At 44.2% G+C, this 15,038-nt stretch overlaps 1 protein-coding gene across 2 annotated transcripts; it reads left to right on the top strand.

The window, feature by feature from the left end:
* Window positions 1–384: 384 nt before the first annotated feature.
* TOMM22 (translocase of outer mitochondrial membrane 22) lies at window positions 385–14,097 on the top strand. 2 transcript variants are annotated; one of them, XM_029590206.1, is made up of 4 exons: window positions 385–667; window positions 3,126–3,244; window positions 8,447–8,564; window positions 13,636–14,097. In XM_029590206.1, exons 1-4 carry the CDS (start codon window positions 557–559, stop codon window positions 13,696–13,698), a joined length of 411 nt encoding a protein of 136 aa, XP_029446066.1. In that variant the 5' UTR covers window positions 385–556; the 3' UTR covers window positions 13,699–14,097. The 2 variants fall into 2 exon arrangements, with proteins under 2 accessions (XP_029446066.1, XP_029446067.1); XM_029590207.1 differs by lacking the exon at window positions 385–667 and adding an exon at window positions 844–1,156.
* The last annotated feature ends 941 nt before the right edge of the window (window positions 14,098–15,038 follow it).

Consider the following 15,038-nt stretch of genomic DNA (forward strand, 5'->3'; position numbering starts at 1 on the left):
ACCTGCATGCCTACAGCCCACCCATGTTAACCTTGTGCCCACCCAAAAAATCAATTCTGGCTACGCCACTGGGTTGCTCTGTTAGGATTCAATGAAATACAATTAGCAGGTAAGATGATAAGATCTAATTTAACCTATGGAAAAAAATTGTCACGTAATAAAGTTATAACTGAACTGAATCAAATCAGAAATCGCGCGGTGATGAAGACGCGCACACGCGCCTACTAGGTCATATCTGGAACTGCTCTCTCAGGCCCCGCCCCCACCCCTTCAACTGTGCACGTGACTAATCTGAGCCCGCTGCACGTTTCTGGTCCCTGCACCAGCGTGAACGTCTGACGTCACTAACCAGCGCCTCTGGTACGTTGCCTACGCTCTAGCCTCCACGTCCTCATCTCGGTAGTAATTGTGGCGCTCTGCTTTCAACCCCACTCGTGTATCTTCAAACTGTCATTGGGTTCCACCCATCCGGCTTCTTTTTTTTCCGGTGACGCTTTTTCTCCTGCGCGCTCCTTTTCCGGTGAGGTGACCCTCCTCACACGCTGGGTTAGGAGTCATGGCGGCCCCTGATGATACTGATGCACCCGTCGTAGCCGTGCCCGCGGAGGAGCAGACGCTGAAGGTGGCGACCCGGCTAGAGGATGAGATCGACGAGGATGACGACGAGGTGAGAGCCGCGGCGTGTTCCCCGGAGCGCGGCCAAAGCCGCGTCGGCGCGAGCGAGTCTTTCCCGATGCTGAGGGAGCAGGCTGTGGTCTTGGCGGTCGCTTTAAGAGCAAAGCGTGCTGGGACTTGTAGTTCTGTTTAATAGACTCCTAATGGACGTGATTGCAGAATGTATGGCTCGCGGCACCGAAAGCCACGGAACAGGAGTGTTTTGTGTAACAATAATACCTACCTATTATCTTGATGGTTGCACTACATCAGGTTCCAGAGCTTACGGTGCTGGTATATTGACCTAGAGAGACTCTGCGCCTGCCCACGTCCGCTTATCTTCAGACTGCTCTCTGGCTTCTCGCAGGCGATGCCTCTAATCGCTGATCGTGCCTCTTTTTCTAATGTAGGCGTCGTAGTTTAAAACATGACTTATTTGATCGGAAAAGCCAAAGCCAAGAGTTGGCTTTTCAACCGCGTCCTGGAGTTACAGGATGATAAAGTGAGTTGCCCAAGGTCACACAGACTCCCGTCCCAGGATATGAGACTCATTCTCTGGGGGCTTTAACTTGGACTATCGCTTCTGTTGCTATGTTATTAGTAATTTATATAGAACTACAGATGTAAGCATGGCTGTGCATGTATTTCTTCCTCAGGCTACATGCTCACTATTTGCCCACATAGTAAATGAAGGTAAATAAAAACCAAAATGGTTCTGTCAATCTGCCCAGCATTGAATGGTCCACTTAGGGTTGCTGCACATAGAAATTCCCACATGAAATCTGATGTCCATTTCCACAGTTTGTCTTTTAGAGTTGTAACTACCATTCTGTGCGAGTTATCCCAATGCTTCATTCTTTTGCTACTAGGGATCTGCTGTTCATCCGTCTTTTTTTTTTTTTTATTGTTAGTGTTTTTGTTTCCTTTGGGAAGGCATTTCATGCATCCACCACCACCTACATTAAAAAAAACAAACCTCATGATATTCCAGAATCAACCCTCTTAGAGCTAGCCTCCTATCGTGACTCCTTTCACAATGTTCTTTCTATTGAAAAAAGGTTTTCTTCTTGTGCATTAATATATTTCAGGTATTTAAATCTATCATATCTCTTCCCCCCCCTCCCCCAACCAGTATTTCTGACTTATAGGATGTACATGTTGAGGTTCTTTAGTCTCATCTCATAGGACTTTTGGTACAAACCCTGCGTCATTTTGGTTGCTTTTCTCTATGCTTTTTGAGATACGGCATCCAGAACTGAACATAACGCTGTAGGTGAGGCCTTATCACTTCTTTTTTTTTTTTTTTGTCTACTAGTTATGTCTTTCTTGCTGTCTTATCACATTGTTTTGCTACCTTGAGATCATGTGACACTATCACACCAAGGATCCTCTCCTGGTCAATGCACATCAGCTCTTCACCACTTACCACAATCTGCTCCATTGATTTTTGTACCCTAAGTGCATGACTGCACTTTTTGACATTGAATCGTAATTGCCAAGTATTCAACTACTTCTCATTCTGTCTATGCCATCAAGGATATCCTCTCTGTTGCACATCTTTGTGTCATCTGTAAAAAAAGGCAAACATAGAATCGACCCAAGGACTAATCCCTAAGGCACTCGAATTCACTTTGATGAGAGAAAGATAATTGCATATACCAGCACGTACAGACTCTATTGCTCATCCAGTTTCTAATCCAGTCCACTACCTTGGGAGCCACCCCCAAGTTGCACAGTTTATTAATTAATCTGCTATGAGGGACAATAAAAAAAACTTTGCTAAAATCTAAGTAAACCATATCCAGCGCATGTCCTTGATCTAATTCTGTAGTCACTCAATTGAAGAAATCATTGAGATTGATCTGACACAAATCTGTCTCTGGTAAAGCCATACTGCCTCAGATCCTGCAATCCCCTGGATTGTAGATTGTCCTCTATCTTGGCCTTCAGTAGAGTCTCCATCAGTTTTCCCAACTGTTCCTTTATATTATCTTGTACTTATATAATTGATGTCAACAGACAGTAGGCGAGTTGGTGACTAGTGATATTGGTATATATCTGATGGGGCCCAGTACGGAAGGAACATAAAGACAGTAAATTGCTTTATCTGCTGTCATTTACTATGTTAAGTTCAGAGTGTGTTCCATTTTCACCACTGAGTGGTAACTAAATGTGTTTTAAAAAAACAAACTACTATCATTTTAACTAGAAAACAAACAGAAGCGAGACATACAGAGTAGTCACCATGAGCTTCTCATTTTTACAAAGTGATGTCTCTAAAGAGGGCAGGATGATACTATGTGATGGCTCTAAATATGATGGTTTTCAATCACCATGTGATGAACCATACTTTTGTTGCTTGTTTTAAGATAGGATGAGGTAGGGGAAAGGTGGTACATGCTAGAGGCAATGTGAAGATATTGGATGTCTAACAGCACCTTGTGATTTTCCTTTTTTTCCTACTCCCTCAGCTCGATGAAACCCTATCAGAAAGGTTATGGGGTTTAACAGAGATGTTTCCCGATAGCTTACGTTCCACAGCTGGCATTACCTTCAGCCTTTCTGTTTGTGTGGCCAAGAAACTGTACAGGTATTTGTATGATAATTTAGGTGATACTGCACTTTGTCAGGAGAGTTCACATGCATTTCTGTCTGTTAGTCTATAAAGTGCCACCAGCCTCTGTGCCATTTTTGTTACTATAGCTAAGGGCTGGAAAAATCTTGGGAGTCAGATGACTTGAGCACCTAAAATTTGGCATTTGGTGCCTATAGTTCAAAAGAACAAAAAAACAGTAGAGCAAAATTAGAAAAAAAGCCAAGCAAAATAACAAAGTTTAAAAAATAAAGTGAGAAAAAAGGAAACACTTTTCCTTGGCCCCTAAACATTTTTGTCTAGTGCCTAAGCATTGTAAATATATTTCCACCCCTGCTATAGACTAACACAGCTATCCCACTGGAAGTTTTACCATGACTGCTCAGTGTAACAGTGAGTCACCTTATGTGGTTGCATCTCAGTATATAGGTGTCCTAGGTGTATATTTAGAGCAGCTTCAGAGCAGCTGGTATAGTCATTAATATGTAATCTTACCTGCCAGGATCCACACGATTTGGCTGCATTCCTCTGATACTTTAGAGGGTGTGTGTTGGAAAGTAGTTTTGAGCATAAATTATGGGACTGCCAGGCTATAAGAGTCTTCTAGACCAGTGGTTCTCAACCGGTGTGTCACCAAGCACACGCAGGGGTGTCTCCACATTTCCCGGTTCCCCGCTGACCCAGCTGCTCCCCAGTCTTCCTCCGCCCGGGCTTAAAATGCTGACAGCCCGGGCGGAACGTGGCAGGACAGCTGGAGTCAGCAGCACCGGCATGCTCTCTTCTTCCTGCACCCCAGAAGAGGTAGTGGTGAGCATCAGGTGCGTGCACGGGAAGAAGAGACCGTGCTAGTGCGGGCAGCATCGGCCCAAAGAAGAGAAGAGAGGTGTGTGTGTGATTGAGATCCTTTGTGTGTGAGAGAGATCGTCTGTATGTATGATTAAGAGCCTGTGTGTAAAAGTAAGAAAGAGAGAGCATGTATGTATGTGATTGGAGCTGATTTAGGTGAGGGAGCATGTAAATATGTGATTGAGAGCCTGTGTAAATGAGAGAAAGAGAGAGAGCATGTTTGTAAGCATGTGAATGAGTCTTTGTGTGAGGGAAGGATAGCATATATGTGTGTGATTGAAAGCCTGTGTGTGTAAGCATGAAAAGATAGACAGCATATGTGTAATTAAGAGCCTATATAAATGAGAGAAAAAGCATGTGTATATGTGAGTGATTGTGAGGAGGTGAGAGAGAGGAGAAAGTTGCAAGCAAACCATCCCTCCTCCTGCTAATTCAAAACAATCTCAGGACACCTGGATATCAAACGTTCCCAGGTATGCAGAGCAAAACATTTTTTGTATCCTTATTTTTCATTATTGGGCCTTTGTGTCTGTTATTTTGAAATATTTTATTGGTATCTAGAAATGTTTTGAGTTTTTAATTATTGGATATTCCATTCATCAGCTGTTTTGAAATAATATGTTCTTTTTGTTAGTATGGTTTTGCTGCTACTGATTTTATATTTCTTGATTTGTTTTATAAGGATGGGTGATGTTTCTTTTTTCCTTTACTACACTGCACACAGAGACTCTGGCTTGTTGCAGTTTCCAATTCAGTTTTTGTCTGCATGCTTCTAGTTATGCGTTTTGGTCTCTTTATTCTTTGTTAGGTGAGGGTCAGCACGTGATTCAGGTGAGGTTTTCTGCTGGCGTGTATTTTCTGTGTAGGGCTCTATAGCAGCCTAACTTGGTCCGTTTTCCTAATAGGAGGTGTATTGGTGTCTTAAGGCCTGGTGTAATATTTTCAGTGTTGCCATTTCTTAGGTAAGGTGGTTACTGTTTGAGTACTAGAAATTGGTGCTGTTTTGGTGTGGGATGTTTACTATTTATGCAATTTCTGTTCAGACAGAATACGTATCCTTTTCCTTGTGTCATTCTTAATAAAAATAATACTGGACCTTTTATTTTTTATTTCTGCTGTGAATTGTAATGAGCAGTGTGTCACACATGTGAGCATGGTCTGTCAGGTGTGTCACGATGGGGAAAAGGTTGAGAACCACTGCTCTAGACGGAGATGTTTGGCACAAGCAGAGTCATGACAACAGAAGACCAAAAGTGGCAATTAAATGTAAAAAGAAAATGTAAAGGGAATGTAAAATCCTACAAGGGGAACAAAACAGACATGGAAATAAGGCACAAAGTTGCTGTAACACACAAAGTCAAATCAATTATAACCAACTGTATGGACTAATAAATGCATTATAGAACTGTATCCAGTACATAGCCATGTATGGACTTAGAGACAGGTTTTTTAAATGTTTGTGGTAGTTAATTTATCATTTTATTTATTCGTATGATTCCTATTAAATTGTTTATATTTATTTATAGTCATCAGTTACAATTTCACATCTTATTCAGGTATTTGATTTTTTTGTATATTGTAGTAAGTTTGTGCCCTTGTTTTTCTGTCTGCTGTTTAGTTCCTCTTGCAGGATTTCATCCCCCACTTTAGTTTTGCTTTGCAGTGCTACTTTTGGTCTGATCTCCTTTTGCAGCTAAGTAATTATCCTAGAGCCCCCTCCGCCCCCAGCACTGTTAGGTCGTGTCTTTCCAGGCAAAATTCTTTCTCATGAGCTAGAGTAACTTTTGCAGTGAGGTGTGAAATGGGTAAGAGCCTCCCACACAACGGTATTTATTTATTTTATTTATTTAAAAGTCTTCTATACCGATGTTAGTCGAAACATCACCTCGGTTTACATGGAACAAAAGCAACGGAAATTACAAGTAACAGGGGAAGGGGTACAAAAAACCATAAGGAGAGCAGAGAAGCATAGGAACAAACAACAAGGTCATAAGAACAAGGTCCTAGTCAAATTCAGGTCATGATCCATCACAATTCAATATTCATCAAGGGTGTTGGGGAAAGGCTTGTTTGATTAGCCAGGTTTTGAGTGGGGCTCTGATTTTGGTGATGCAAGGTTCAAGTCTGAGGTGGGTTGGGAGTGAGTTCCAGTGCATAGGTCCAGCAATGGAGAGCGCCCGATCCCTTGTAGCTGTGAGGTGTGCTTTCTTTAGGGAGGGCACATGGAGGGACCCTTTGTTAGTGGTCCTTGTCGGTCGATTCAAGCAGGCAAAGTGGAGGGGATCTGCCAGCCAGTTGGAGTGATGGGAATATAAGGCTTTATGTATAATGGTCAGGGATTTAAAGAGGATGCGGGAGGGAATAGGGAGCCAGTGTAGGTCCTTCAGTATAGGGGAAATATGGTCGTATTTGTGAGCATTGGAGAGGGTTCTGGCTACAGTGTTCTGTAGCATTTGGAGGGGCTTTAAGGAGGAGTAGGGTAGGCCAAGAAAGAGGGAGTTACAGTAATCCATCTTGGATGCCAGTGTAGTCTGGACGACAGTGCGGAAGTCACTAGCGTGAAGGAGAGGTTTCAGGTTTTTTAAGACTTTAAGTTTGAAGAAACCCTCTTTGAGTATGGCACTGATATGTTTTTTGAAGTTCAGCTGTTGGCCGATTAGGACCCCCAGGTTCCTTGCGCAGGGCTGTGCATGAGGAATCTTGATAGCAGAGTCAATTGTGAGTGCGGGATTGGTAGGGGGGTGATGGGATATGAGGAGGAGTTCAGTTTTGGCAGTGTTTAGAGCAAGGTGGAGGTTGGTAAGTAAGGAGTTGATGGCAGCAAGATGGTTTCCCCAGGATTCAAGGGTGTCAGATAGGGAGCCTTGAATGGGTATGATGATTTGCACATCATCAGCGTAGAGAGAGAATTTGAGGCCAAGTTCTGATAGGAGTTTGCACAAGGGGGTGAGGTAAATGTTAAAGAGGGTAGAAGAGAGGGAGGAGCCTTGGGGGACTCCTTGGGCGAGGGCGTACTGGGAGGACTCAGCATTGCCTATTTTCACGGTGAATTTCCTATTGTCGAAGTAGGATGAGAACCACTTAAGGGCTGTGCCGGAAAGGCTAATGTCGGTTAGGCGGGCAAGGAGGTGGGTGTGATTTATGGTGTCAAAAACTGCTGAAATGTCCAGTAGAGCAAGAAGGTAGCTGTGACCTTGATCCATTCCCCTGAGTAAGTAGTCAGTCAAGGAAAGTAAGAGGGTCTCAGTGTTGAGGTGTTTACGGAAGCCAAATTGAGAGGGGTGGAGAAGGTTGTGAGTTTCAAGGAATTCTGTAAGTTGCGAGTTGACGACCTTCTCCATGATTTTTGAGATGAAAGGGAGATTGGAGATAGGGCGAAAGTTGGCGGGGTCCTTGAGGTCAAGTGCAGGTTTTTTGAGCAGTGGTTTGACCACAGCATGCTTGAGTGGGTCAGGGACAATGCCTGAAGAGAGGGAGCAATTGATAACATCTGCAATGGGTTTGGAAATGACAAATACTGGTTGCAGACAGCCTGATATTTCTGCTTCAAGACAAATCCTCTAGTTCTAGGCAATCTAAGCTATGCTGTGAGCAATGCTGTGGCACTGAAACCTGCTTCCCTAGCCATGTATCTCATTGCATACAGCTCCTGTACTTTAAAGGGCTCTCTTACATCTGCATGTTATCAGAAGACCCTATGAGTGCAAATTTTTATGTTCAAATATTTTTATTGAATTTCTAAACAATGTCATAAGTGACACGGTGATATGGGTTCTGTATACACCATATCTAATCCACACCCCTAATCAGCATATGTGTAAACAAGTCATAATTCCATTTAAATAGTATGAAACCCCCTCCCCAGACTTCAGCATTTTAAATATAATCTGTAAATACTGTATCTAAAATATAAATACATAAAAATAAAGTGTGTAAGGCAACAGGGACATGCTGTTTATTCCCATTACGTGTCAGCGATAGTTCTTGTTTCTTGTAAACCGGGGTGATATGTATTTTATACAGGAACCTCCGGTATATAAACCCTATAAATAAATAAATAAATAAAATGTTTGCTGCTGCTACACATATTGCAAGCTTTAGAGTAGTGGTGAGAGTTGCAGGAGATAAGTGGCACTAGTGTGGATTGTCATCTGGTTACGATGGAAGGCAGCAGCAGAATCAAAGTGGAAACTGAGTGCTTTCCACTACATCCGGGGCATTTGGGTGCCCAGACCCCCAGAAGGAAGCATCAGACAACCCCTCAGCACAAAAACAATGTAGATAAACTGTGATCTTTTAGCATTTTGACTCTTTATTTATTTATATTTTTTTTGTGGGGATCATGGACTGCAGTTTCTCCAGATCGGCTCTATGGGTTGGAACCACATCTTTCATGATCCTTGTCCTTCCAGTTGTGTTTGAGACGGAAAAGCTTCAGTTGGAGCAGCAGCAGCAGATGCAACAGCGACAGGTGAGGCCTTGTTTGAAGGCTGTTTTGGCAGAAAGAGGTTTGCAGGAATCTGACCCCCTTCCCTCCCTTGGTAGAAGCCAGGCACATTTGACAAGTTTTATTGCATTTGACATGGTAATGTTTCCACCTTTTTTAATCTCCTAGGACCAACTCAAGAGCTGTGACAAAATGAAAGAACCCACCCCAGCATCAGATTTATCTCACGATTCTGTCCCCTTTCTTGTGTTCCTCTGTGTGGTGGATACACCTGAGTAATTCATAGTTCTAAGGGAGATGATTTCATATAAAGCTCACCAGGCCTGTCTAAGCTGCCCATTAAGCTTCCACTGGCTGATTCCTGGAAGGGAAACTGTAGCAGGCAGCCTTCCTCCCTGCCAGTACCCAAATGTGCCCTCTCAGGACCCAACAGGAGTGGGCCAGCCTTATAAGATCAATATCTTTGTTTCTTTTAATGGCTTTTGAACCATTTGTCCAGTTTCATTCAACTTTCTGCCACTAGCAGTTGAGGACCCTGATTCATGCTTTTCTTGTACCCTCAATACCCCTGACAGAATCCCTTCTTTTTACTTTTCCAGAGGGAAAGAAGTCAATTCAGTTTAGCTGAAATCAAGACTCGCAGTGAAATCGGCGCTAGTTATCTGAGCGTATTATTATTTTTAGTACATGCAGCAAAAGCAGGCGCCTCTGCGGGATATAATAAGGGAATGGCATGCAAATGAGACTGGCAGAAATGCGCGTTAAAAACTCACGCTGAAGACCCTATGCAATAAAACCACACACAAAGCTGCATTAATGTGGTGACTCATGATTGATTCTTGGTAGTGAGTTAGGGATTTGGGAATGGGACTGAAACTTGGTAGAACAATGTCTAACCCTTTCATGATCAGTCACAGAGTGTGTGGGAGCTATAATGGCAGAGGCTGGTGAGCAGGAGAAATGCAGCAGAGATTTGGATTGGTAGCCCTCACACATGGGTGACATCATCAGATAGAGCCCTGACACGGAAAACTTATATCAAAGTTTCTAGAACTTTTGACTTGGCACACTGAGCATGCCCTATACCACGCGTCCTCGCAGGCTCCCTCTCCAGTCTCTTTTTTTTCCGCAGAGCTTGCATCATCGTATTTTGTGAGCTCTAATCTTGGCCTTCTTGGCAGAGTTTTGAAAAACTTAGTTTTCGCTTTTTTGCAATTATTTATTTATTTATTTTCGATGGGTCCATCTTAGTCCATCCCCAATAGCGTTCCTAGTCAAGATTTTTGTCGTTTATCGATAACTTTCCTTTCGTGGTCGATTTTTATTTTCCCCATGGAAGCAGTGCCTCCATGCCTGCCACCATCTTCTTCTTTTTTTTTTCCCATCCCTTTCATTTCGACCTGTCATGGTGGAGCTTTCCTCCCTCTTAATGGCCAGAGCAGTCAAGCCTGTCCCACCAGGGCAAAGAGGGTGGAGATTTTACTCCCTGTACTTCCCCTTCCTAGACCTAAGGGCCTTGAACAGATTTCTTAAAGAAAAGTTCAAGATGGTTTCCCTGGGCACCTTGATCTAAAGGACGCACACACTCGCATTGAGATCTTCCCTAGTCACCAGAAGTATCTCCAGTTTGTAGTGGAAAATCTGCATGTCCAGTACCAAGTGTTGCCATTCGGGCTAGCATCAGTCCCATGAGTCTTCACAAAATGCCTGGCCATGGTGGTGGTACACTTCCGTAGGTTGTGGGTGCATGTTTTTCCTTATCTGGACAATTGGCTGGTCAAGAGCACATCTCAGCCAGGGGCTGTCAGATCCATGCGCTTGACCATCTGGGTGTTGGAGTCGCTAGGGTTCGTTATAAACTACCTGAAGCCCCATCTCATCCTGTCACTTCAGTTGGACTTCATAGGAGCCCTGCTAGACACAGCTCAGACCAAGGCCTTCCTGCCTTGTCAAAGGGCCATCACTTTTGACTATCATCGCAGCGAGATTCAGCAGGTGTCAGACTGGCACATGTTGAAATTTGGGCCATATGACCACAACAGACCTTGTCACTCCCTTGGCACAGTTACATGTGCACAGAGCCCAGTGGACTCTGAGGACACAGTGGCGCCAGGCCATGGTGAGATTCCAGGATTACATCCAAATCACTCCGTTCCTCCGGGACTCATCCTGGGGGCAGGTACTTTCAAAGCTGGAACAGGGGATCTCTCTTTGAAGTCCTCCTACCCAAATTATCCTAACCACAGATGCCTCCACCCTGGGCTGGGGAGCTCATGTAGATGGGCTCAGTGCCCAGGGTCTGGTTTGCTCAGGAAAGCTGTTATCAGATCAACTTCTAGGAGCTTTGGGCAATCAGGCGCTATGGGCTTTCAGAGATCAGCTGCCAACAAAGTTGGCCTAATCCACAGATAACTAGGTCGCGATGTGGTATGTCAACAAGCAGGAAGGTACGGGATCATACCTCCTGTGTCAGAAAGCGGTCCACATCTAGTTATGGGCCCTGTCCCATGGCATGATACTCGGGGTATTGTATCTGGCTGGGGAGGAGAACGTGGTAGCGGACAGACTGTCATACCTTCAGACTCCACGAGTGATCCCTGGACCCAGGGGGTGGTGAATTGGATATTCCGCCTCGAAGGGAGCCTGGACGTAGATCTATTTGTGTCCCCTTGCAACAGGAAGGTGCTTCTGTTCTGCTCTCTATACAGGTCAGCTGGCAAACCGACTTTGGTCGAGCTTGCCCGTCATTGGGGCAAGGGTCTTCTGTATGCGTATCTTCTGATTCCCTTAGTTGTAAAGACACTCTTGAAGCTTCGCAAGCTCAAGGGGACTATGAGTCTCATAGCCTCTTATTGGTTGAGACAGGTCTGGTTTCCACTCCTACAAGAGTTGTCCATCTGGAGACCAATCAGTCATGGAACTTCCCTAGATCTCATCTTGCAGGATCAAGGCAGATTGACATCCCAATCTCCAGGCCCTATTGCTCACAGGCTGGATGTTGAAACGTTAATTCTACAACCACTCTATCTCAGAGGATGTGTCTCAGGTCCTGGTGGCTTCTAAAAAGCCTTCCACTGGAAAGTCCTATGACCTGAAGAGGAGGAGTCTTCCGTGTGTTGTGAGCAGAAGGCCCTAGGTCTGTTCTCCTGCCCCATACAAAAACCGCTTTATTACCTCACATAAGAACATAAGAAATGCCATACTGGGTCAGACCAAGAGTCCCTCATGCCAGTATCCTGTTTCCAACAGTGGCCAATTCAAGTCACAAGTACCTGGCAAGTACCCAAACATTAGATCACAAACTCCTATTGCTTATTAATTACCATCATAGCAGTTTATGGATTTATCCTCTAGGAGCTTATCCAAACCTTTTTTAAACCCAGTTACACTAACTGCTGTAACCACATCCTCTGACAATGAATTCCAGAGCTTAACTGTGCGCTGAGTGAAAAATAATTTATCTTCGATTTTGTTTTAAATGAGCTACTTGCTAACTTCATGGAGTGCCCCCTGGTCCTTCTATTATCTGAGAGAGTAAATAACTGATTTACATTAACTTGTTCAAGTCCTTTCATTATTTTGGAGACTTCTATCATATCCCCCCTCAGTCATCTCTTCTCCAAGCTGAATAGCCCTATCTTTTTTAGCCGTTCCATGTATCTTATTTTGGTCACCCTTCTCTGCACTTTCTCCAGTGCAGCTATATCCTTTTTGAGGTACGGTGACCAGATCTGCACACAGTATTCAAGGTGCAATCTCTCCTATTGGAAGGAGTGCTATGGAATTGGCTTAAAAACCAACTCCATTAAAGTTTAACTCTGTGAAATTGGCACATACCACCATGGTGTAGATGGTACGCCAACCTCTGTACAGCCTATAGTTGTACGATTCATGTGGAGCCTGCTTCAACTGAAGCCCCCCCCCCCCCCTAAGGCCTCCAGCTGTGTCTTGGGACCTCAACATGGTGTGTGTTCAGCTGATGAAAACTCCTTTTGAGCCACCCAACATTTTCATAAGATTAGCACAGAAAAAGGCACAACCCATGGCCACGCACAACATCCTATGGCAGGTCTACCGCAGTGTATTACAGTTGCCGCATTGTGATGTCATTTTTAAAGCTGCTGTGCCATTGGAGCTGTAGTGATGAGTGTGGTATGCAAACTGGTTTACTACATAGTTTGATGGCACTGATTGTGCTGGCTCAATAAGAAATACACGAATTTCCCTCTTCCAGACAGCTAACTTTTCTTCTTCCTAATCAATCTTCAGGCAAAGATCTTTTAAGTTTGAAATCATTTATTGTACAGATAATTATCCATTACTGACAATTGTCGCATTCCAAACGCATATGCTTCTAGCAGAGATCTGGAGATAGGCAGGAGAAGGGAGATGGAGTTTCTTGGGATTCAGGGTGAGAAGGCAAGGGGTTCTGAAGCTGATTAGTCTTTAGAATTAAAGCAATGAGAAGAAATGTAAAAACACTAATTGTATTTCAGGAGCTGCAGGCACTTCTAGCTTTGAGGCAGCATGCTTGAGACTGACTAACAGTCTTGGAGAGTGATTACAGGAAACGTCCCCACAAGCTGGGTCTAGAGGGCGAGATCCAATGGTAGCGAGCCTAGGATCCATGTGACACGGGGGGGGGGGGGGGGGGCCATGAAGGACAGTTCCTTGACCCAATAAGGCACTTAAGAAGACTCAAGTTAGATTGAGAGGGCAGGCAGACCCTTCCCATTGAGAGAAGCAGGGGGAGGGAGTTTCTCTTAAAGGCAAAACTCCCCTTAAAGGGCTCTCAGGCTTTTATCATGGTTTACAAATAAGGACTGTTCTAGGCACAGTTAAACTGCAATGTATATACGGATACCAAAATGTACCCACTGCTGGGGACAGAACACTGATGCCTTTGTATATGATCTTATTTTGGGTGTTTTATGCTAGTTGAGGCTTTTTACTTCTCTCAACTTACACTATAAGATATCATGTCATTCTTGTAAGAGGCATCGCTCATTTACTGCTGACAGGTGCACATCAAGATGGGTTACCATTAGTTTGATGCCTCATTTATGTCTGTGTTTTCTTTCCCTTTTTTATCTAGATTCTCCTGGGGCCTACCACAGGGATGTCAGGTCCGCTTCCCCCTCTCTCAGGAAAGCTGTAACCCATTATGAGATCTCCACAGAGACTGAGAACACCTTGGCTTGTATTATGAAGGGACTATGTTTGGATGTCTGTTATTTCCTCATATTTTTTTTTAAACTTTGCATATTGATTGCTCTACAGTTTTTCCATCATCCTTGGAGTTAAATCTTCACCAGACATGCTGGATGTACACAGAATATCGACACCTATCTTCTGTTTGCTCCTTTTGTTTAAAAAGAAAAAAAAACTGCTACTTTTTATCAGAGGGCAGTGATTTAATATAAAGATTCTACATCTAGACCCTGCATGTGTTTCAGTAAAATACATCTGTTTCCTTCAGTTGGACTACCAACAGGTTGAGCATCAAACAATCATTCTTTTTTATTCCCTGATTATTAAACCATTGAAATGGAAACTTTGTGGTGACTTGTTTTTCTCTGGTTGGGGAAGTTTTCATGTAAACAGTAACAAGGTGTAGGCTGCAAAGGAAAGGATTTTTGACCTGGCAGTCTCATGCTGCTCCTTTGGGCTTTTACCTAAATCTGAATTGGGGGAATGGGATCTAGTGCCATGAGCCTTCATTCACATGTACCTGGGGGAGGGGGTTCTCCTATTTTGTTCCCCACCCTCAACAGATGTAGTCTGGTCATTGCAGTGAGTGCAGACCATGCAGTCATGGCCCCTGAATCCTTTCCACTACCTATCAACTTTAGGCAGTGCCCATGTCTCTTGCTCCAGGGGCTGTGAATGCTGCCTCCCTAGCACTCCTCAGCCTTGGCTGACTTGGGGAGCACATGACCTGCTTCCCCTTCCACAAGGCAACGCCCAGCACTGCCACTGAGTGATCAGCCTGAAGAGTCTTGCTGCCCTTAGAAAATAGCTGGGGACAAATTCAGATTTGAAAATCTAAAGGTCATTCCCTGTACGTACCCGGATCAGTCCAGACACCTGGGTTGTGACTCCGCACCAGCAGGTGGAGACAGAGTAAAACTTGTCGGGCTCCCTACATATAGTAAGGTGCCACCCACAGCCCCTCAGTCTTTCTCTGTCTCCAGCAGATGGGGCAGGTCCACCCACAGTCTCTGGGATCCCTGGGGTTGTAGTTGTAGCTAGTCAGGGATAGGAAAAAAAAAAAAAAAAGAGGAGAGCACGGATTCCTTTTTATTTATTTAAAAAAAAAAAAGAAAATAGAAAAGGGAAAAGAACTTTTTGGGTTTTCAGGAATTTTTCTCTTTCAGGAAGCTCCCGTTGGAGGTGCCTCCCAGGGGGGTTGTCAGATCCTGAGGGGATCATCCCCCCCTGGTAGAGGCCGCTGCTGGGGTCGAGGACCCGGCCCTCTCTGGCAGCAGCGTCGGGGGT

This window comes from Rhinatrema bivittatum, chromosome 2 (genome assembly GCF_901001135.1).
Source record: "Rhinatrema bivittatum chromosome 2, aRhiBiv1.1, whole genome shotgun sequence".
NCBI lineage: Eukaryota > Metazoa > Chordata > Amphibia > Gymnophiona > Rhinatrematidae > Rhinatrema > Rhinatrema bivittatum.